General features: G+C 52.2%; 8 protein-coding genes across 8 annotated transcripts; 3 read left to right on the top strand and 5 right to left on the bottom strand.

The window, feature by feature from the left end:
* Positions 1 to 480: 480 nt before the first annotated feature.
* On the top strand, positions 481 to 3,813 carry DSM5745_01196 (uncharacterized protein; the record flags this gene model as incomplete). The annotated part of the gene is made up of 1 exon (XM_026743212.1): positions 481 to 3,813. The coding sequence occupies one exon, from the start codon at positions 481 to 483 to the stop codon at positions 3,811 to 3,813; it is 3,333 nt and encodes a 1,110-aa protein (XP_026609057.1).
* Positions 3,814 to 4,134: 321 nt separating this feature from the next.
* Positions 4,135 to 5,049, bottom strand: DSM5745_01195 (uncharacterized protein; the record flags this gene model as incomplete). Its single annotated transcript, XM_026743211.1, has 1 exon — positions 4,135 to 5,049. The coding sequence occupies one exon, from the start codon at positions 5,047 to 5,049 to the stop codon at positions 4,135 to 4,137; it is 915 nt and encodes a 304-aa protein (XP_026609056.1).
* A 2,014-nt stretch (positions 5,050 to 7,063) lies between these two features.
* DSM5745_01194 (type III PLP-dependent enzyme) lies at positions 7,064 to 8,417 on the top strand (the record flags this gene model as incomplete). The annotated part of the gene is made up of 2 exons (XM_026743210.1): positions 7,064 to 7,325; positions 7,375 to 8,417. The coding sequence occupies 2 exons, from the start codon at positions 7,064 to 7,066 to the stop codon at positions 8,415 to 8,417; spliced, it is 1,305 nt and encodes a 434-aa protein (XP_026609055.1).
* Positions 8,418 to 8,693: 276 nt separating this feature from the next.
* Positions 8,694 to 9,851, bottom strand: DSM5745_01193 (uncharacterized protein; the record flags this gene model as incomplete). The annotated part of the gene is made up of 1 exon (XM_026743209.1): positions 8,694 to 9,851. The coding sequence occupies one exon, from the start codon at positions 9,849 to 9,851 to the stop codon at positions 8,694 to 8,696; it is 1,158 nt and encodes a 385-aa protein (XP_026609054.1).
* A 294-nt stretch (positions 9,852 to 10,145) lies between these two features.
* Positions 10,146 to 11,091, bottom strand: DSM5745_01192 (oxidoreductase, short-chain dehydrogenase/reductase family; the record flags this gene model as incomplete). Its single annotated transcript, XM_026743208.1, has 3 exons — positions 10,146 to 10,363; positions 10,426 to 10,580; positions 10,667 to 11,091. The coding sequence occupies 3 exons, from the start codon at positions 11,089 to 11,091 to the stop codon at positions 10,146 to 10,148; spliced, it is 798 nt and encodes a 265-aa protein (XP_026609053.1).
* A 555-nt stretch (positions 11,092 to 11,646) lies between these two features.
* On the top strand, positions 11,647 to 11,951 carry DSM5745_01191 (uncharacterized protein; the record flags this gene model as incomplete). The annotated part of the gene is made up of 2 exons (XM_026743207.1): positions 11,647 to 11,779; positions 11,833 to 11,951. 2 exons carry the CDS (start codon positions 11,647 to 11,649, stop codon positions 11,949 to 11,951), a joined length of 252 nt encoding a protein of 83 aa, XP_026609052.1.
* Positions 11,952 to 12,102: 151 nt separating this feature from the next.
* DSM5745_01190 (putative 2-hydroxychromene-2-carboxylate isomerase) lies at positions 12,103 to 12,965 on the bottom strand (the record flags this gene model as incomplete). Its single annotated transcript, XM_026743206.1, has 4 exons — positions 12,103 to 12,306; positions 12,364 to 12,647; positions 12,706 to 12,805; positions 12,891 to 12,965. The coding sequence occupies 4 exons, from the start codon at positions 12,963 to 12,965 to the stop codon at positions 12,103 to 12,105; spliced, it is 663 nt and encodes a 220-aa protein (XP_026609051.1).
* Positions 12,966 to 13,499: 534 nt separating this feature from the next.
* On the bottom strand, positions 13,500 to 14,631 carry DSM5745_01189 (uncharacterized protein; the record flags this gene model as incomplete). Its single annotated transcript, XM_026743205.1, has 3 exons — positions 13,500 to 13,611; positions 13,698 to 14,236; positions 14,284 to 14,631. The coding sequence occupies 3 exons, from the start codon at positions 14,629 to 14,631 to the stop codon at positions 13,500 to 13,502; spliced, it is 999 nt and encodes a 332-aa protein (XP_026609050.1).
* Between the last annotated feature and the right edge of the window lie 8 nt (positions 14,632 to 14,639).

Here is a 14,639-nt window from a genome sequence, read left to right as displayed (position 1 = left end):
TCAGGACATGTACCTCTAGTTGTATTTTTCGTCTCTAGACAACTCTAGTAGATTTCTTTTGTGTTCCAGACACATCCATGCTAACAATCAGTGTTGATTCTGTGCACTATGTAGTGGTTTGTTGTGTTTGCAACTTCCTGTCACGGGCAGAGTCCAGACAGGAGGCGAGGCCCAATGACGATCATGCTACTATTCTTTGCAGCCTTACCGTTTGCTCTTTTCTCCTTTAATGGTCATAATCCATCTCATGTTCCGACTCAGCGTCCCTCATGCATTCGCCTTATAGTAGCGCGCTGCCTTCTTGCTGCTACAATCATCTCACCGACTCTAGGTCGCCGAAACACGAATGATACGCGGCCCGTCCCTTGAAGTCGTCATATTCGCCAAACGATGCGAGTGGAGCATAAAGGAGACCATTTGAATCCGGAAATGATTCTAATCTTCCAAGGTTGACAAAGACCGAGTGAACGAGCACTGCAGATGAATCAGGAGCAAAGTACGAGGGAGTCATTTGGGGGTAGCTCTCGGGATGAAGAGCGAGGCAACAGAAGCCAACGACGAACGGCCAGTTCCAGTGGATTTCTTGTCGATTCGTTCCTACCACGGTCAAGAAGCCTTCGAACAAGCGCTCATCATTCTCGTCGTTCAGAAACGGATCATCGGGGAAAGCTAGGAACGCCAGAAACCGAGAGTGCCCCGAAGAAACGATCGCGATTCCGATGGAGTCGCCAACGAGAGTCTACAAAGGAGTCGGATGCTGTCAGTCAGGATACCATAAACAATACGGAGGCTAGAAGTCCTACTCATTTACCTGAAGCTCCTGCGATTTCGCAATCGCAAGGTGACAGTGCAGTCCACCATACTGGGAGTCGTGCGGAGAGCCGTGATGACCCGGCCGCCTTAGGCCTTGATAAAGACTCTTTGCAGATCGTCAACCTCGCTCTCAACCTAAGCGAATCGAGAAGAAAGGGTAATATTGGATATAATACGTCAAGTCAAGTTTCTGGGGGGTCATGGGCACCGCCGGGGGACGGTCGTGCCTCCGCAGCAGGGAGCATTCCGAGTCATGGCTCATATCCAGGACTTAGCACCAATCAGTCCTTGGTAGATGACCGCGTGAAGTTTGCTAGGTCTCCGATATCTATGATTACGAATGATGTGTTGAATACGCTTCCCAAATCCGCGATAGTCGAACCCACGCCGCAGGGGGTTTCAGGAGGAACCTTGACGCGAGCTGCGAATGCTCGTCGATATTTTGAGTTACGCCATGAATACCTACGCCTTCTTCCGTCTCTTCCGCCTCTCAAACCGCACGGTAGTAACACCACGACCGATATAGAACAAGAGCCATCCCATTCGCATCGTGTTTACAACCCGCTTCAGGCAATCCGCAATCGCAAAGTCAGGTTCCGTGAACGCTGCCCCATCGACCCTGAAGCAGAGGGATGGGATGATGTGGACAAAGTTCATAGTTGGGTGAATTCGATAGAGGCTGGGTACAGTCGCCAGGCGCGAAATCCCCTTGAATGCCTTAAGCTCCCGCCCTTTAAAGGAAAAAGTCAAGAAGGGCCTTTGGGTCATAGCATTGATGATGTCGATGCTTCTGCTGTGTCCCCACCTTCCAGCTTACGCCGTATCAGCCGTACAGGCAGTCTCAAATCCCGCAGGCCCAGGTCTGACTGGCTGATATTCCCTGACGAACTACTTGCCGACGCCGCCTGGGTCGAAAAAGCGGAGAACAAAAGCAAGCTAACGGATAGAGATGGAAACATACTCTATCCTAACTCGTCTTCTTTTGTCTTTAATGACGCCCATGAAGAGCAAGTGCCGAAAAGTTCTGCTAGTACTGGGCGGCCCTCGTCCCATGCCTCTCATTCCGATGCGCGCCAAAGCTTGTCTTTTGACCTCAAGGAACTCGGCCGCGGAAGACAAGCGCATAGGTTTAGAACCCCTCGGCGGAGCAGCAGTGCCTCTGAAGAGGATCTAGGCTCCAAAAGGCGCAAATTCAGAATCCGGTCACGTAGCTCCTCAAGCTCTAGCGCAGACGAGGCACCACATCGTGGTTCTCTATTGAGCAGTATGAAATCGCCCAGAAGATCGGTGTCGCCTCTGAGACGGAAAGGATTGATCTGGAATGAGAAGAGGGGATCCGTGTCGTCCGTTCCGAGCGCAGACGATCCTCTATCTTCGGCAAGGGTGGCAGGCCACGGCACTAACGCAGGCATGGATATTTGCTTTTTCCCTAGCATCGCCTCCAACCTATCTCCCCCATCAAGTCGTTCTTCGTCGCCTGCTAAGCGGGGCTTCACGCGCGCGGTTGGACATCGGAGGGCTCACAGCCGCAGTAGCCATCATAGAAAAGGCGTCGAGGATGATAGCTCTGTTGACTTTGAAGCCATTCGCAAAGACAGCGTACCCTTTACAGATGCTTCTCAACTTGATGATGAGCCACCCCTTCCTGTCAAAGCTTCGACGTATCATGCGGACACTCGAAGGTCGACCCCTCATGAACGAAAGGACTCCGTTCCGCATGAGTCGAAATTGCGCGGGATTTTCAAAGGGCCTGGAAAGATTGCGGGTAAAGTCGGCAACGAGGTCTCAAAAATGGGAGACTTCATCTTGAAAAAGGATAATGGAGGGCATTCACGCCAGTCATCGTTGGCAATATCTGACAGCAGTGAGTCTGAAGATGAGGAAGCGAAGAGTGAGAAATTGGCACTTCCTAGGGCTATTTTACGCCGGTTGCCTAACTTTTCTGATGACCTTGGTCGGTCAACTCCAAGAAACTCGGATAAGTCTCTCGCGAAGAATCAGTCGCAGACGCCACCCACTATTGTTGAGCCTCGACAGCAGCGCGAGGAGAATGAGCTCGGAGTAGTTGCGACCCCTCACGGTCGGCTTTTAGACCTGCAGGGTGATGCAAGCAATTCCACCAGCGATCATCAAAGCAAGTTGTCTGGCCATTTCATGAAACGCGGACCTCGAACTTTACAATTTGGACCCGAAATCCACACCGTGCGGGATGAGATCCGGAAAGGTCGAATCAAGGATGACTCGGTCCCGTTTAGCATAGCTCGCCCTCCCGTGACCGGCCTCGCTGGGGCTGAACCAACTCGAATACCGTCCTCGCACAGCGTACGCCCGACGTTGTCAGGTCAGTCAAAAAGCTGGAGCATATCTGACCGCAGTGTCTCGATGTCGATCGAGTCTGGTGTTCCGAGTAAGCAAGAGATTGAACGTACCAGGGCTCTTCTCCTTTCGTCAGGGATAAAAGCTCGCGAGATTGTTCGCCGCGCCGGAGATGTACGCAGACCGCCGCCCGAGTTTCTTCAACGCTCATTCGGCCCGGACTCATCAATACCATCCGTTCCTCGGCTATACGAGCATGATGTGGCAAGTCGGAGGCTTCTCAAGCGAATCGAAGCGTCCCACAAGTCCTTTGAGAATTCGATGGAACGAGTACCAAAAGCTGCATTCTTGCCACTGAAGTCACAACTTTCCACCCTTGAGGACCTGGTCGACAAGTCACTCAACACTCGCGTTCGTGCTGCGGCGGAAGAAGCCGAGAACCTCAGTATGCAACTGAACACTACCAGCACGCTCGCCGTCAAACAGTTGAGCGACACACTCGACCATGGTCTCCGAAAGCGGCACCGTCGGCTGCGTTGGCTACGGCGTACGGGATTCGTGATGCTTGAGTGGGCATTGATCGGGCTGTTGTGGTGGGTGTGGTTAATCGTCGTGGCCTTTAAGCTCCTCCGCAAGCTTCTCCATGGGATGGCCTCTGGCGTGCGGTGGATACTGTGGCTATGATAGCCGTTTGCCATTCTAGCTATATACCCCTTTACAAGCTTACATTTTAATGATTTGTATTCATGATGTCTATTGGCATGGCTTATGTTCTTAGATACCACTTTTGCATATACTATGAGGCTATAATTAATGATCTTGAACTTCATCCTGCGTGTTCCTGCCACCATGTCCCTATTACAGCCGTTCAAAACATGTCAAAAGCAAGGATATGGTACTCAGTTCGGGTTACGGTAGGTTTCGAATTCTCAACAAATATCTTTTCTAATTTCAATACTAACTCCTAAATTCTCAACAGAACTCAGAAAAGCAAAGTACTTACGATTAACCGGGACACGACTCATCATCAACATGACGAAGACTCCCATGCACCGACTTCGGCGCATGAAGACGTTCAATCTCCACCAAGCGCGCCTTCCCCGTCACTACCGCAACATTAGCAACATGTTCAACAGGCTCATTGAGGTCCCCGTACTCAAAGGGATAAAGCGCTACCTCCCCAAGGACAGGATAGAGCCTATGGTCAGCAGGAAGGTACCCAGGCCCATCAACAACACACCCCTGTATCGGCCGGCCAAGGTCAGGCCGCATGTCCAGATCGCCCACTGGGGCCTCCGTGTCAAGACGGTGTCCCTCTTCAGTGGTCAGGTTCATTGCCTGGAACATACGCACGCAGATCTCGTAGTACGGCTTGTTCGCGCCCACGAGCAGGTTCACGAGCTCGGCGTAGAACGAGTCGCGCTGGGGCACCGTGTTCACGATGTACCGCCCCATCTCCGTGCATGAGACGCCGTTATCGACCATCTCGTGCAGCGTGTGGGGGAGCTCCATGTCGCGCAGGGTTCGGTCGGTTAGGTGGTCGCCTGCGGACGGCGAGAGCGTGCTGGCCCGCGTTAGCATGCTGGGTGCGTCCCAGCTATCGGATGAGTCCGTTGGCGAGGATGAGAAATCACGGACATCCTGGGAAGACAGCTGCGGCTGTGTGTGGCGCCGCGTTAGTGGGTTTATGCTATACTTGACTGCGCTGGATCGTCGGAGGCCGCAGGTAGGGCTGGGTGGTGTAGGTTCAGGTTCGGCTTCCCGCTCGGGTTCCTGGCTTGGTATCAGTAGCTTCTTGATGTTGGCTTCTTCGAGAGCCTGTCTGCGCGCCTGGAGGTTTTCGTACTTCACTGCGCTGGAGCGTTGGAGCTGTGGGTGCTGGCCCTTGCTCAGGTTCAGGGAGCGGTTGTGCAATGACATTTTGCTTTTTGATGGCACTTTTTCAAGCTGGTTTCTTCGGTCAACGAAGTGCTAGTGGTTTTGTGTGTGCTGCCTTTATGAAGCTATATGCAAATGTTCTGATGAGGAGAGATGCTCCAAGCCAGGAATATTCCAATGACTTTATACCTTGCAAAGCCTGTTTATGGCCTTCCTACTCTGGTAAAGAATAACAAAGACGAAGCAGTGGCTTTGTCCATTTTTGTTTGTACGATTAATGTCTCTGGACGTGCTACAATAACCTTCCTTTCAGAGTGCAGTGGCACAGTAGATAACCAGCTGGGCACGTCTTTGTCAGAGACTGCTCCAAAGGAATGATAGCAAATCAGGATCTGTGCCATTCTTTCAATAGAGGCAATGCGATGGTAATGCTAATGAGGTGGCTTATCCTGTTGTCCATTGTTGTACACCAGCTCATAATACAATATGCCTTTGTTCGTCTTTTGTACACTGCAGGCAATTTGAGTATGCTGAAGAGGAAGACGGGCTTCTAATATCCTAGGCAAGAATCAACTTGAAACACTGTCATCCCTGCTGGATGAGCGGTCAATTAGATATGGGCAGGATACTAGCAGAGATAAGTAGACTAATAATATAGGAAGGGGCATACTATTGGTGTCTTTCGACATGTGAAATGCCGCATGCGGGAATATATAGTTTCGGGCGTATGGATAAGATATTTTGATGTGATCATCATGTCTCATGCCATTTCTAGGAAGAGTCATAAAGAATCTTAATACTAGACCATGTATATTTCCGTACTAATAGACCAACTGTTTCACATCATCCAAAGTATGGATTATACAGTACTCGTAATGCATCGAGTGCTATAGCAGCGGTGATATAGTTCGGCAGACCACAGAGGATGATGCAAGATCTGCACTGACTCACAGGCACCGCAGCTCTGAGTCCTGACGGTCCAATACCACGCGGTATATTACCCGGACAGCTTATTTAGAGTGACGAATACGCCGAGGGCCATTTGCAGGGCAGCCGAGTACAAGACGGGACCAGACCCTGACATACCCAGACCGCGGTACTGCAGCTGTAAAATACCGTATTTCAGGCTCTGCGTGGTGGCGGCGGGCGTTTGGCCGGTCAGGCGAGACGACGCTGTACACACAGTCGGTGACAGTCCAAAACTTCAGCTTTCTCCATTCTCCTCCTTCTTCCTCCGCCTCCCTCCTGCAGCTGCTCGCTCTTTCATCGCATCGAAAAAAAGGTTCGTCTCGATCAGTCTCGTCATACCCCTGCTCTGCCTCGGCCTCGACCCTGTTCTGGGCCTCTCCTTCCCGGTTTCTGCCTGACCGGCGTGCCCTCTGCCCTAAGTCGGCCAGGGCGAGCCAGTCTTCGTTAAAAATCTGCACCCACTCACTGCCCGGCGGAGGCCATTGCTCCTCCCAACCCCTCGACCCGGGATTCATAAATCTCTCATACACCCTCTTGATCTTCTTGAGCTGACCGCCGGTTCTTCAATCAGATCGCAGCAGCTTAAATATTGCGGGAGTCCACCGATTCCCCGTTTTTGAGCCCGTCCTCGTCATCTTCTCTACCCCTCATCCAGCCTTTGCTCCCTCCGGGTCCAAAGGCACCAGTCACCACGGCTTACGCAGCCGGCTTCCTGCTTCCCCGTCACATTGTATCGCCTCGACGCCTTAGAGACACTCTTAACAACATCCCGCCTCCTGCTACTGCTCCCCCGAGTCTCCTCTCCGATCGGCGCGTTATTTTCGTCCACCTTGACGCCCACTGAGCTTATTCCCTCACCCATTGAGCTGCCGCATAGGACTTCTCTGACGGTTCTTCCTCTTAAGGAGGAAGGGTCTAGGAGGCTTGGTCCAGTCAACTACGGTTGCGAAACTTTTCGCCCTCCCTAGCACGCAGTCGCGTATAAATCTTTCAACTTTTCCACCTTTTTTCTTGTCAAGTCGTAACCCGTGCTACGTCGCGACGCATGGTTATGGCACCGACTGCTTGTGTACCTGCTGAAGTGTGCATGCCTAAGCTGTATGACAAACCCGACTTTTATGTCAATAATATACACCAGTTCAGCAACCATGGAGCGGACGATCTGTCGCAATCTCGGTTGGCTGCCAAGGACCTGGTCTTGAACGTCCTCAAGAAGCGAGCTGCGGAGGTCGACACCGACCGATGCGCTCCTGGCGAAGAAGATCCTTTCTATGTGGCAGACATGGGTGAGGTTTACCGCCAGCATCTGCGCTGGAAAATGAACCTAAGCCGAGTGCGCCCCTTCTACGGTATGTTTCTATGCAGTCCTCCCATGTTGATCCATGCTAACGAGAACAGCGGTCAAGTGCAACCCCGATCCGGAGGTCCTCCGCCTCATGGCCAAGCTTGGAAACGGTTTCGACTGTGCTTCCAAGGCGGAGATCGACCTGGCTCTTTCGACGGGCGTCGACCCTAGCCGCATCATTTATGCGCAGCCCTGCAAGACCAAGTCCTACCTGCGCTACGCCGCCAAAGTTGGCGTGAAGCAGATGACCTTTGACAACGCCGATGAGCTGTACAAGATCAAGGCCTGCTATCCAGAGGCGGAGCTCTACCTGCGCATCCTTACCGACGACTCGAACAGCTTGTGCCAGTTCAGTATGAAGTTTGGCGCGTCTATGGATGTCGCCCGTCGGCTTCTCGAGCTGGCTCACGAGCTTGAGCTCAAGATTGTTGGCGTGAGCTTCCACGTCGGCTCCGGCGCAGAGGACCCCAAGGCCTTCCTCAAGGCCGTTCAGGATGCGCGCCTGATCTTTGACCAAGCCGCTGAAATCGGCCACGAGCTGCACACCCTTGATGTTGGCGGCGGCTTCACCGGGGAGACTTTCGAGAAGTTTGCTGGTGTTCTTGACAGCGCTCTCGAAACTTACTTCCCTCCGAACATCCGCATTATCGCCGAGCCGGGCCGTTACTACGTTGGTGGAGCATTTACACTAGCCGCAAACGTCATTGCGCGCCGCGGTGTGCGGGATCCCGAAGAGCCCAGCAATGATGCTTACATGATTTACCTCAACGATGGTGTGTACGGCAACTTTTCAAACATCATCTTTGACCACCAGCATCCAGAGGCACGCATCCTCACTTGCGCAACTGAGGCCAACGGCCGGCCAGCTTCCGAGGATGTGACCTACTCCATCTGGGGACCCACCTGCGACGGCATCGACGTCATTAGCCAGCGCAGCCGGCTTTCCGGCTTGTTGGACGTTGGCGACTGGCTCTACTTCGAAGAAATGGGCGCCTATACCAAATGTAGCGCCACGCGCTTCAATGGCTTCTCCGACAACCATGAGGTGATTTACATCTCTAGCGAGGCGGGCGCCTCTGCTCTTCTTGAATATTAGCTTAGATTGTTTTGATTTGTGTGTTGTTGTTGTTGTCAGCCGTTGCCAGTCTTTACCGCACAATACCACCTCGACGGAGGGGGCTCTCTGATATATAGAGTAGACCTGAATGTTTGATTGATTGTCTGCGTTAAAAGTTCTTTTCTATTGTATAACTATATACTCTGCCTGTAGATAGACAGTATACATGGCTATACATGGCGTTTATCTCTAGTATCATCTATTTGGTGATATCTATTCTTGTCGAAACCAGCCGACAAAACACAAGTCCTCCATCTATACAAGCCTCTCAACAATCAGCTCTGCCCCGCCCCCGGTTGCACTCTGCACCAGACCTCCACTCTCCAACTTCTTCTTCCACTTCGCGGACTCATACCGCGCAAGAATAAGCGTGATCCGCGCAACCGTCGCCGGCTCCGCAGCCTCCGCAACAACCTTCGAGGGCGTGCACGACCAGCGCCCAAACGCCCAGTTCAGAATGTAGTACGCATGCGCTGCGCCCGAGCCCGAAGGTGACGGCCTGACGTCTAGATCATCCGACGAACTCGCCGGCGGCGTCTGCGTCGAGCATCGCAGGATCCCCTTGATCCTGTAGACTTCCTCCTTCGGTGCAGTGGAAAGGAGTTTCTCCAGCGCAGACACGTCAACCATCCCTTGCCCCTCCGTCTGCCGCAGCGTAACAGACAGAACCTCCACCTCAGACTGATGTCCATGCTTGTCGCCATTCGTAGGCTCATGCCCGTGTTCATGCGTATGATCATGATCACGACCGTGCCCGGTATCCCCATCTCCACCCATCTCCTTCGCGAAAAGCGCCCCGTCAATCCCCAGCAACACATCCTTCTCAACCCTCCCCCTCTCACTCTTCACCCACGCCGTGTCAACCTCCAAATCCCCCACCCGATCAAGAACCTCATCGAACCTCCTCTCCGACACCCCCTCCCACTTATTCAACACAAGGAGATCCGTATACCGCGCCTGGATCTTCGCCGTGTAACTCGTATCCTCGTACCCCGCCCAATTCTCCACATCAATGACGCTGACCACGCCATCGAGCACGTATTTCGCGCTCCCGTCCTCGTTCTTCGGCGATTCCCGCGCTAGCCTGTTCACTTCCATCGCCAGTGTAGCGGGGAACGCACTCCCCGAGGTCTCGATGACGATGCGGTCGGGGTGGACTTGGCTTTCGAGTTCCGTGAGGGCGTCGGAGAGCTGTCCGACCAGGTTGCAGCAGATACAGCCGTTTAGGAGCTCGCGGACGCCGGAGATGGAAGAGGTCGATGCGAGCTGGGAGTCGATTGCGAGGTCGCCGAATTCGTTTTTCAGGAGCGCGAGTTTGTAGGATTTTGGGAGTTGCGGGAGGAGGTTTAGGAGGAGGGTTGTTTTGCCGGAGCCGAGGAAGCCCGTTATGATTGTTATTGGGATGGGGGGCATTTTTGGCAATTATTCGTGGGTTTGAAAGGAGGGTGGAGAGGAGGGAAAAGAGGGAATTGTTTTGTTTTGTGTTGACGGGTCAATCAATGATGGAGGGGAGGAGTGGAATGAGATTGGACTTGATAAGAAATGTATGCGCGCTATTCCTGATTGGGATGAGCCCTACACCGGTGCTACTTGTGTACTCCGGCAGAGGTTCTTGAACTTTGTATATCATTCCAGTTCGCTAGCTAGCTAGATGAGACTGCGTCGACTAAACTAAAACAAATGAGAAGATCCCTCATGGAATGGCGCTTATTTGCCGGCGTGCATACCGCGCATCACGGCGGCCAACTTCTCAAACATGCTGCGGCGCTTCTCGACAATATCGAAGAATGTCTCCTTATCCATGACACTGCCGACAATAACCTGGTCAAGACCCTTCTGCAGGCCGCTGAAAGCCTCGTCAATGAACTGGTTCAGTGGCATGCCGATCTTGGCGCCGTGGGGACCCATGTAGTCGTGGAGCTCGGCTGGATATCATGTCAGTCACTGTGCACTGAATATGATTGTAGGAAAAGAAAGGGATACGTACTCTGCACAGCAGGGGGCGAGACCTCAATGATCTTGAGCTTACTCGACTGCTTCAGCTGCTCACGGAGGGAAAGAACAAACACATTCAGCGCTGTCTTCGACGCCGAGTAAGCGGGCATCGAGGCCGCGGGGACAATGGCCAGATTCGTTCCGGTGCTGTACCACAACCAACCGGTCAGTCTGCATACCGAGGCACCAAGATAACGCTGTGTAACAGCGACAGTAAGAGCGGGGAAGCATACAAGATGAAACTGGCCGGCTGAGTCTCCGCTTTGGCCTTGAGGAATGGCAGGAAAGCGTGGACGAGCGAGACAGCGCTCGTGAAGTTGGTGTGGAACTCGTTGTTGAACTCCTGGAGATCCCATCCGCCCTCCTTGGTCAGATCATGAGCGCGCTGCACACCGGCGTTGAGGTAGACGCTGTCGAGATCGGGATACTTCGTTGTGACCTCCTTTGCGAACTCGGGGATCTTGTCTGTGGCCGAGATATCGAAGACCATGCTGGACGCCTTGTCCTCGCCGTACTTGGACACGAATTCATCGAGGCGCTCCTTGCGTCGGCCGACGACAGTCACCTTGATGCCGTTCTCAACCAGGCGTTCAGCCATCGCGCGGCCGATGCCCGAGGTTGCGCCGATGACGAGGATGTGTTTGTATGGGAAGGACATTTTGTCTCGTTGATGTTAGTGCTCTGGATCTGTGTGATAGCGAGGAGAAGATATGTCTGAAGCTACTGGTGGAGTGCAGACGCGGTGTTACTTATACTCTCATCCCAAGGTTTCCGGATGTTAAATCCATGGAGATATCGCAGCGGGCATTTTTACGTAGCCCCATTGGAGCTCCGGGGCTTCCCACTTTTAGATTTTCCTTTAGAGTTTCATTCGCCCATGGGCCGTTACGGCCGTCGTTCTTCAGGAACAGAAACGCGAGCTGCGGAGCTTGAAGCGCTTGACAGTATAAAAAGCTTGAGCAGCGACTAGAAAGTGGAGATTCGCTCTCGGAGTTAAGCTCCGGAAACCGTCGGCCGAAAAGGGCTTAGCGTGATGGCGGATACTGCCATGCTTCCCCGCTTTTAGTTTCTGTTGATGATTAATGACGTCACCGGATGGAGAAGTATGTCCCTGCATTTAAGGCATAAGGCAGAAACATTATCAAGCTCGTTAAATAGGGTATGGATCTGTCATTGTTCGTGCCATTGACTTTGTCCAGCTATAACTGCAAGCATGTCTGAGAATCCTACACAACAAGTGAAAGATACGGTCTACGCTGCTGCGGCTACGTCAAGTGAGTGGGCGCAGCAGAATGTCGTCAATCCGATCCGAGAATACGTCGCGGGGGAGAAAAATGAAGAAGCTGGTGTGTATCAATGTCTTGGAGCAAGCCTGGCCGCCGCTAATATCTCATAAAAGAAGTCAAGCCCAACATATCAGACGAAGAAAGCGAAACGATCGATCGCATGGAGAAGGAGAAAGTGGCCGATTTCCTTCGAGAACGACACAAGAGCGATGCTCCGATCAAGAAGAGATAATTCCAATCAGACAAATCCCGTTATTGTTCAATGTATATATATTACGACATGAGTTTATGAGGCATAGCATGGCATAGCGGTTGCGTGGAAGGAAAAATACATTTGGTGTTCTGTTCTCTGTTCTCTTGTTGTACAATTCAACCTCTATGCCTTACAGAACCGCCCTAAACCCACGGTTCAGCGAGCGATCCAAGCCCAGGAAATCAACGACCTGGCCTAGATGGTCGATCCCCCAGAATCCCTCTTTCTCGCCCTTGGAATTTGTGCATTCGAACCAGGGGAGACCGAACGCGCCAGAGTCGTAAGCCTGCTGCGTATTAGCGCTCAGCCGCGCCTTGATTTCCGGTCCGTTCGCCTGTATATATTGATTAGTCGGGGCATTAGTATAAGAGATAACGCAGAGCTTATGTACCGCTTCAATAACTGCCTTCGCCTGCGACGCCCCCAAGATCTTCTCAAAGAGCGGCCCAAACACCTCAGGTTGCGTTGCCTTGCCATCCCCCTTAACCCAGAACTCCTGCCAGACAGCCTCCGTAGCAGGAACCAGCTTCTCGGGAGCTTGCTGAGAGATCGCCGTGAGGGCGCGCTGCACGGCTATCGTATTAGGCGGGAAGCCCTCTGGCGATGTCTCTGCTATTGGGACAGAGAAGTAGCGAGACCAGCGGATCCGCTCCTGATTAATCCATTTATCTTTGTCTGCAAGCCAGGTGTTAGCTGATATGCTACTGCGCGAGCTGGAAAAGAGCTGACTTACTCTTGATCCTGATGGGCGGGGTATTCCCAGTGGCCTTCATGATCCCGCCTAGGAATATTGGCACGAAGGTGATGTCGCATTTGCTGAAGGTGGGGGAGTCCTGGAATATGCAGGCGTCAGATACGCTAATATGGTACCATATTCGTCGGAGCTTGGGACTATATAGATAAAGAGGAGAGACTCACCCGTAAGATCTTGAATGCGATCCAGGCGAATGGACTGACGATGTCATAGTATAGGGTAACCTTTGGCGCAGCCATGGTTCGAATCAGCTTTCTGAATTTATTTAGCTCTGGATGTCAACAGCCAGTCTTAAGTATGTTGTTATTTATGCTTTCTAGGTGTTTAATCAATAAGGAACGCTGGGTGTTAAGGTCAAGTACCCGCTGCGCATCGCAGCTGGCTCAGGCCGACAGCCGAGGTTATTTCTGATTATTCTATCAGCCCTCAACACCAGCCAATTCCTCAACATCTGTTCGAAAGGCAAGATAGAGGCTCAACAAGGGGAAAATGCACTTGGTGCATAGACAGTACTCCGTATGTTACTAAAAATGGTTCTAGTCAGGTCAGGAAGTCGAGGTCTCGAACATGCATTTAGCTCTGTCCATCTAACTTATGTATACAGGGTCAATTATGCTGCTAGTCACCAATAACAAACGATACATGAACTGGAACAACTTGAGCATAGAAAATCGGTCAGGCATTCGACACCCATGCGAGCTTCTGACTACCTTCAAATAATAGAGCTTTGCCGTCTGCGCAGCCGCCGCCATCCATCGGATTTCGAACGGATCTTATTGCAGAAGGACGCCAATGGTGGATGCACGCCATGGGACTTCCGAAGCAATTTTGCTGGGCCTCTTCTGCGCAACAGATGCCTTCTGGTCAATGGGGAGAAGATCGACTCTAAGGTAGAGTCAAGCGGCACAAAATCATCATCAGTATGTGTCAGTGTAGGCATCTGTAATACACCACGAACAGCCAATGGCAACTTTATCGGGCCCTTGGGGCAACCGAATATCTGCTTGCTAGCAATTAGGCTATGTGAGCGTCGCGGGGGCATGACAGGCAGGCCATTCCCAGGATATTTTTCCTCGATTGAACCGAAATACTGAATACCGCCGGTACTTCGCTGCACGAATGCGCTGTAATTCTGCGCCAGCGTAACCCCACATAATGGAAGAAATGCGAATTTCAGAGGAGTGTCGCCTGATGTGGACGGATCCAATGACACCTTTGCGCAAAGTGCCCACAGGTCCGCATACAACGAACACACGACATATAGATCCCCACCCGCAACCTGGAATTCGTCCTCTTCCCTCTGCTGGCTGTCGAAAATGGTATATTCCGGGCCCAGGCCAATGACGACCGATCCCTCTTGTATTGCCCATTGTTCCCCCCATCCCAGGCGAATGTCTTTGTATGAATGCAGCCGCGTGCAGAATATCGGCTTCTTCTGATGAAATGGTTCCGGTGTTGGCTTGATAGGATGGCACTCAAGAAGGGTCGATTCGCCGTAAGAATCTGTGTTCTTTGCTTTCGTTAGACCACGCCGAAAATGCACTGGCAAATGCTCACCAAAAGTGGAACCTCCAGGTCCGAGTCAGAGTCGTTGAGAACCACATATGGAGCGGCATCTGTTTTTTGTTGATCCGCTAGGCGCAACGAGCCCATCCAGCGACCCTCGTCAATCTCTTTGTCACCATCATCGGTATTTTTTGTTATACGCCATAAGCTCTCAATCGATTCGTTTGCTCGGTCTCTGGCCATGTTGTTCAAGTCTTCGGACATGTCCGGTGAGGAGCTGCCATCTTGGTAGGAGCTATAACGCCAAACTGGCGGACGGTGAAAGTAGATCGCATGTCGGCGTCTTTTGCTCACCGAGTCATCGGAGGCGATGGAGGAATTATCAAACGAGCTATGCATGCTGTAGA

Source organism: Aspergillus mulundensis, assembly GCF_003369625.1.
Source record: "Aspergillus mulundensis strain DSM 5745 chromosome Unknown scaffold_0, whole genome shotgun sequence".
Classification (NCBI taxonomy): domain Eukaryota; kingdom Fungi; phylum Ascomycota; class Eurotiomycetes; order Eurotiales; family Aspergillaceae; genus Aspergillus; species Aspergillus mulundensis.
This window is presented reverse-complemented; position numbering and strand designations above follow the sequence as displayed.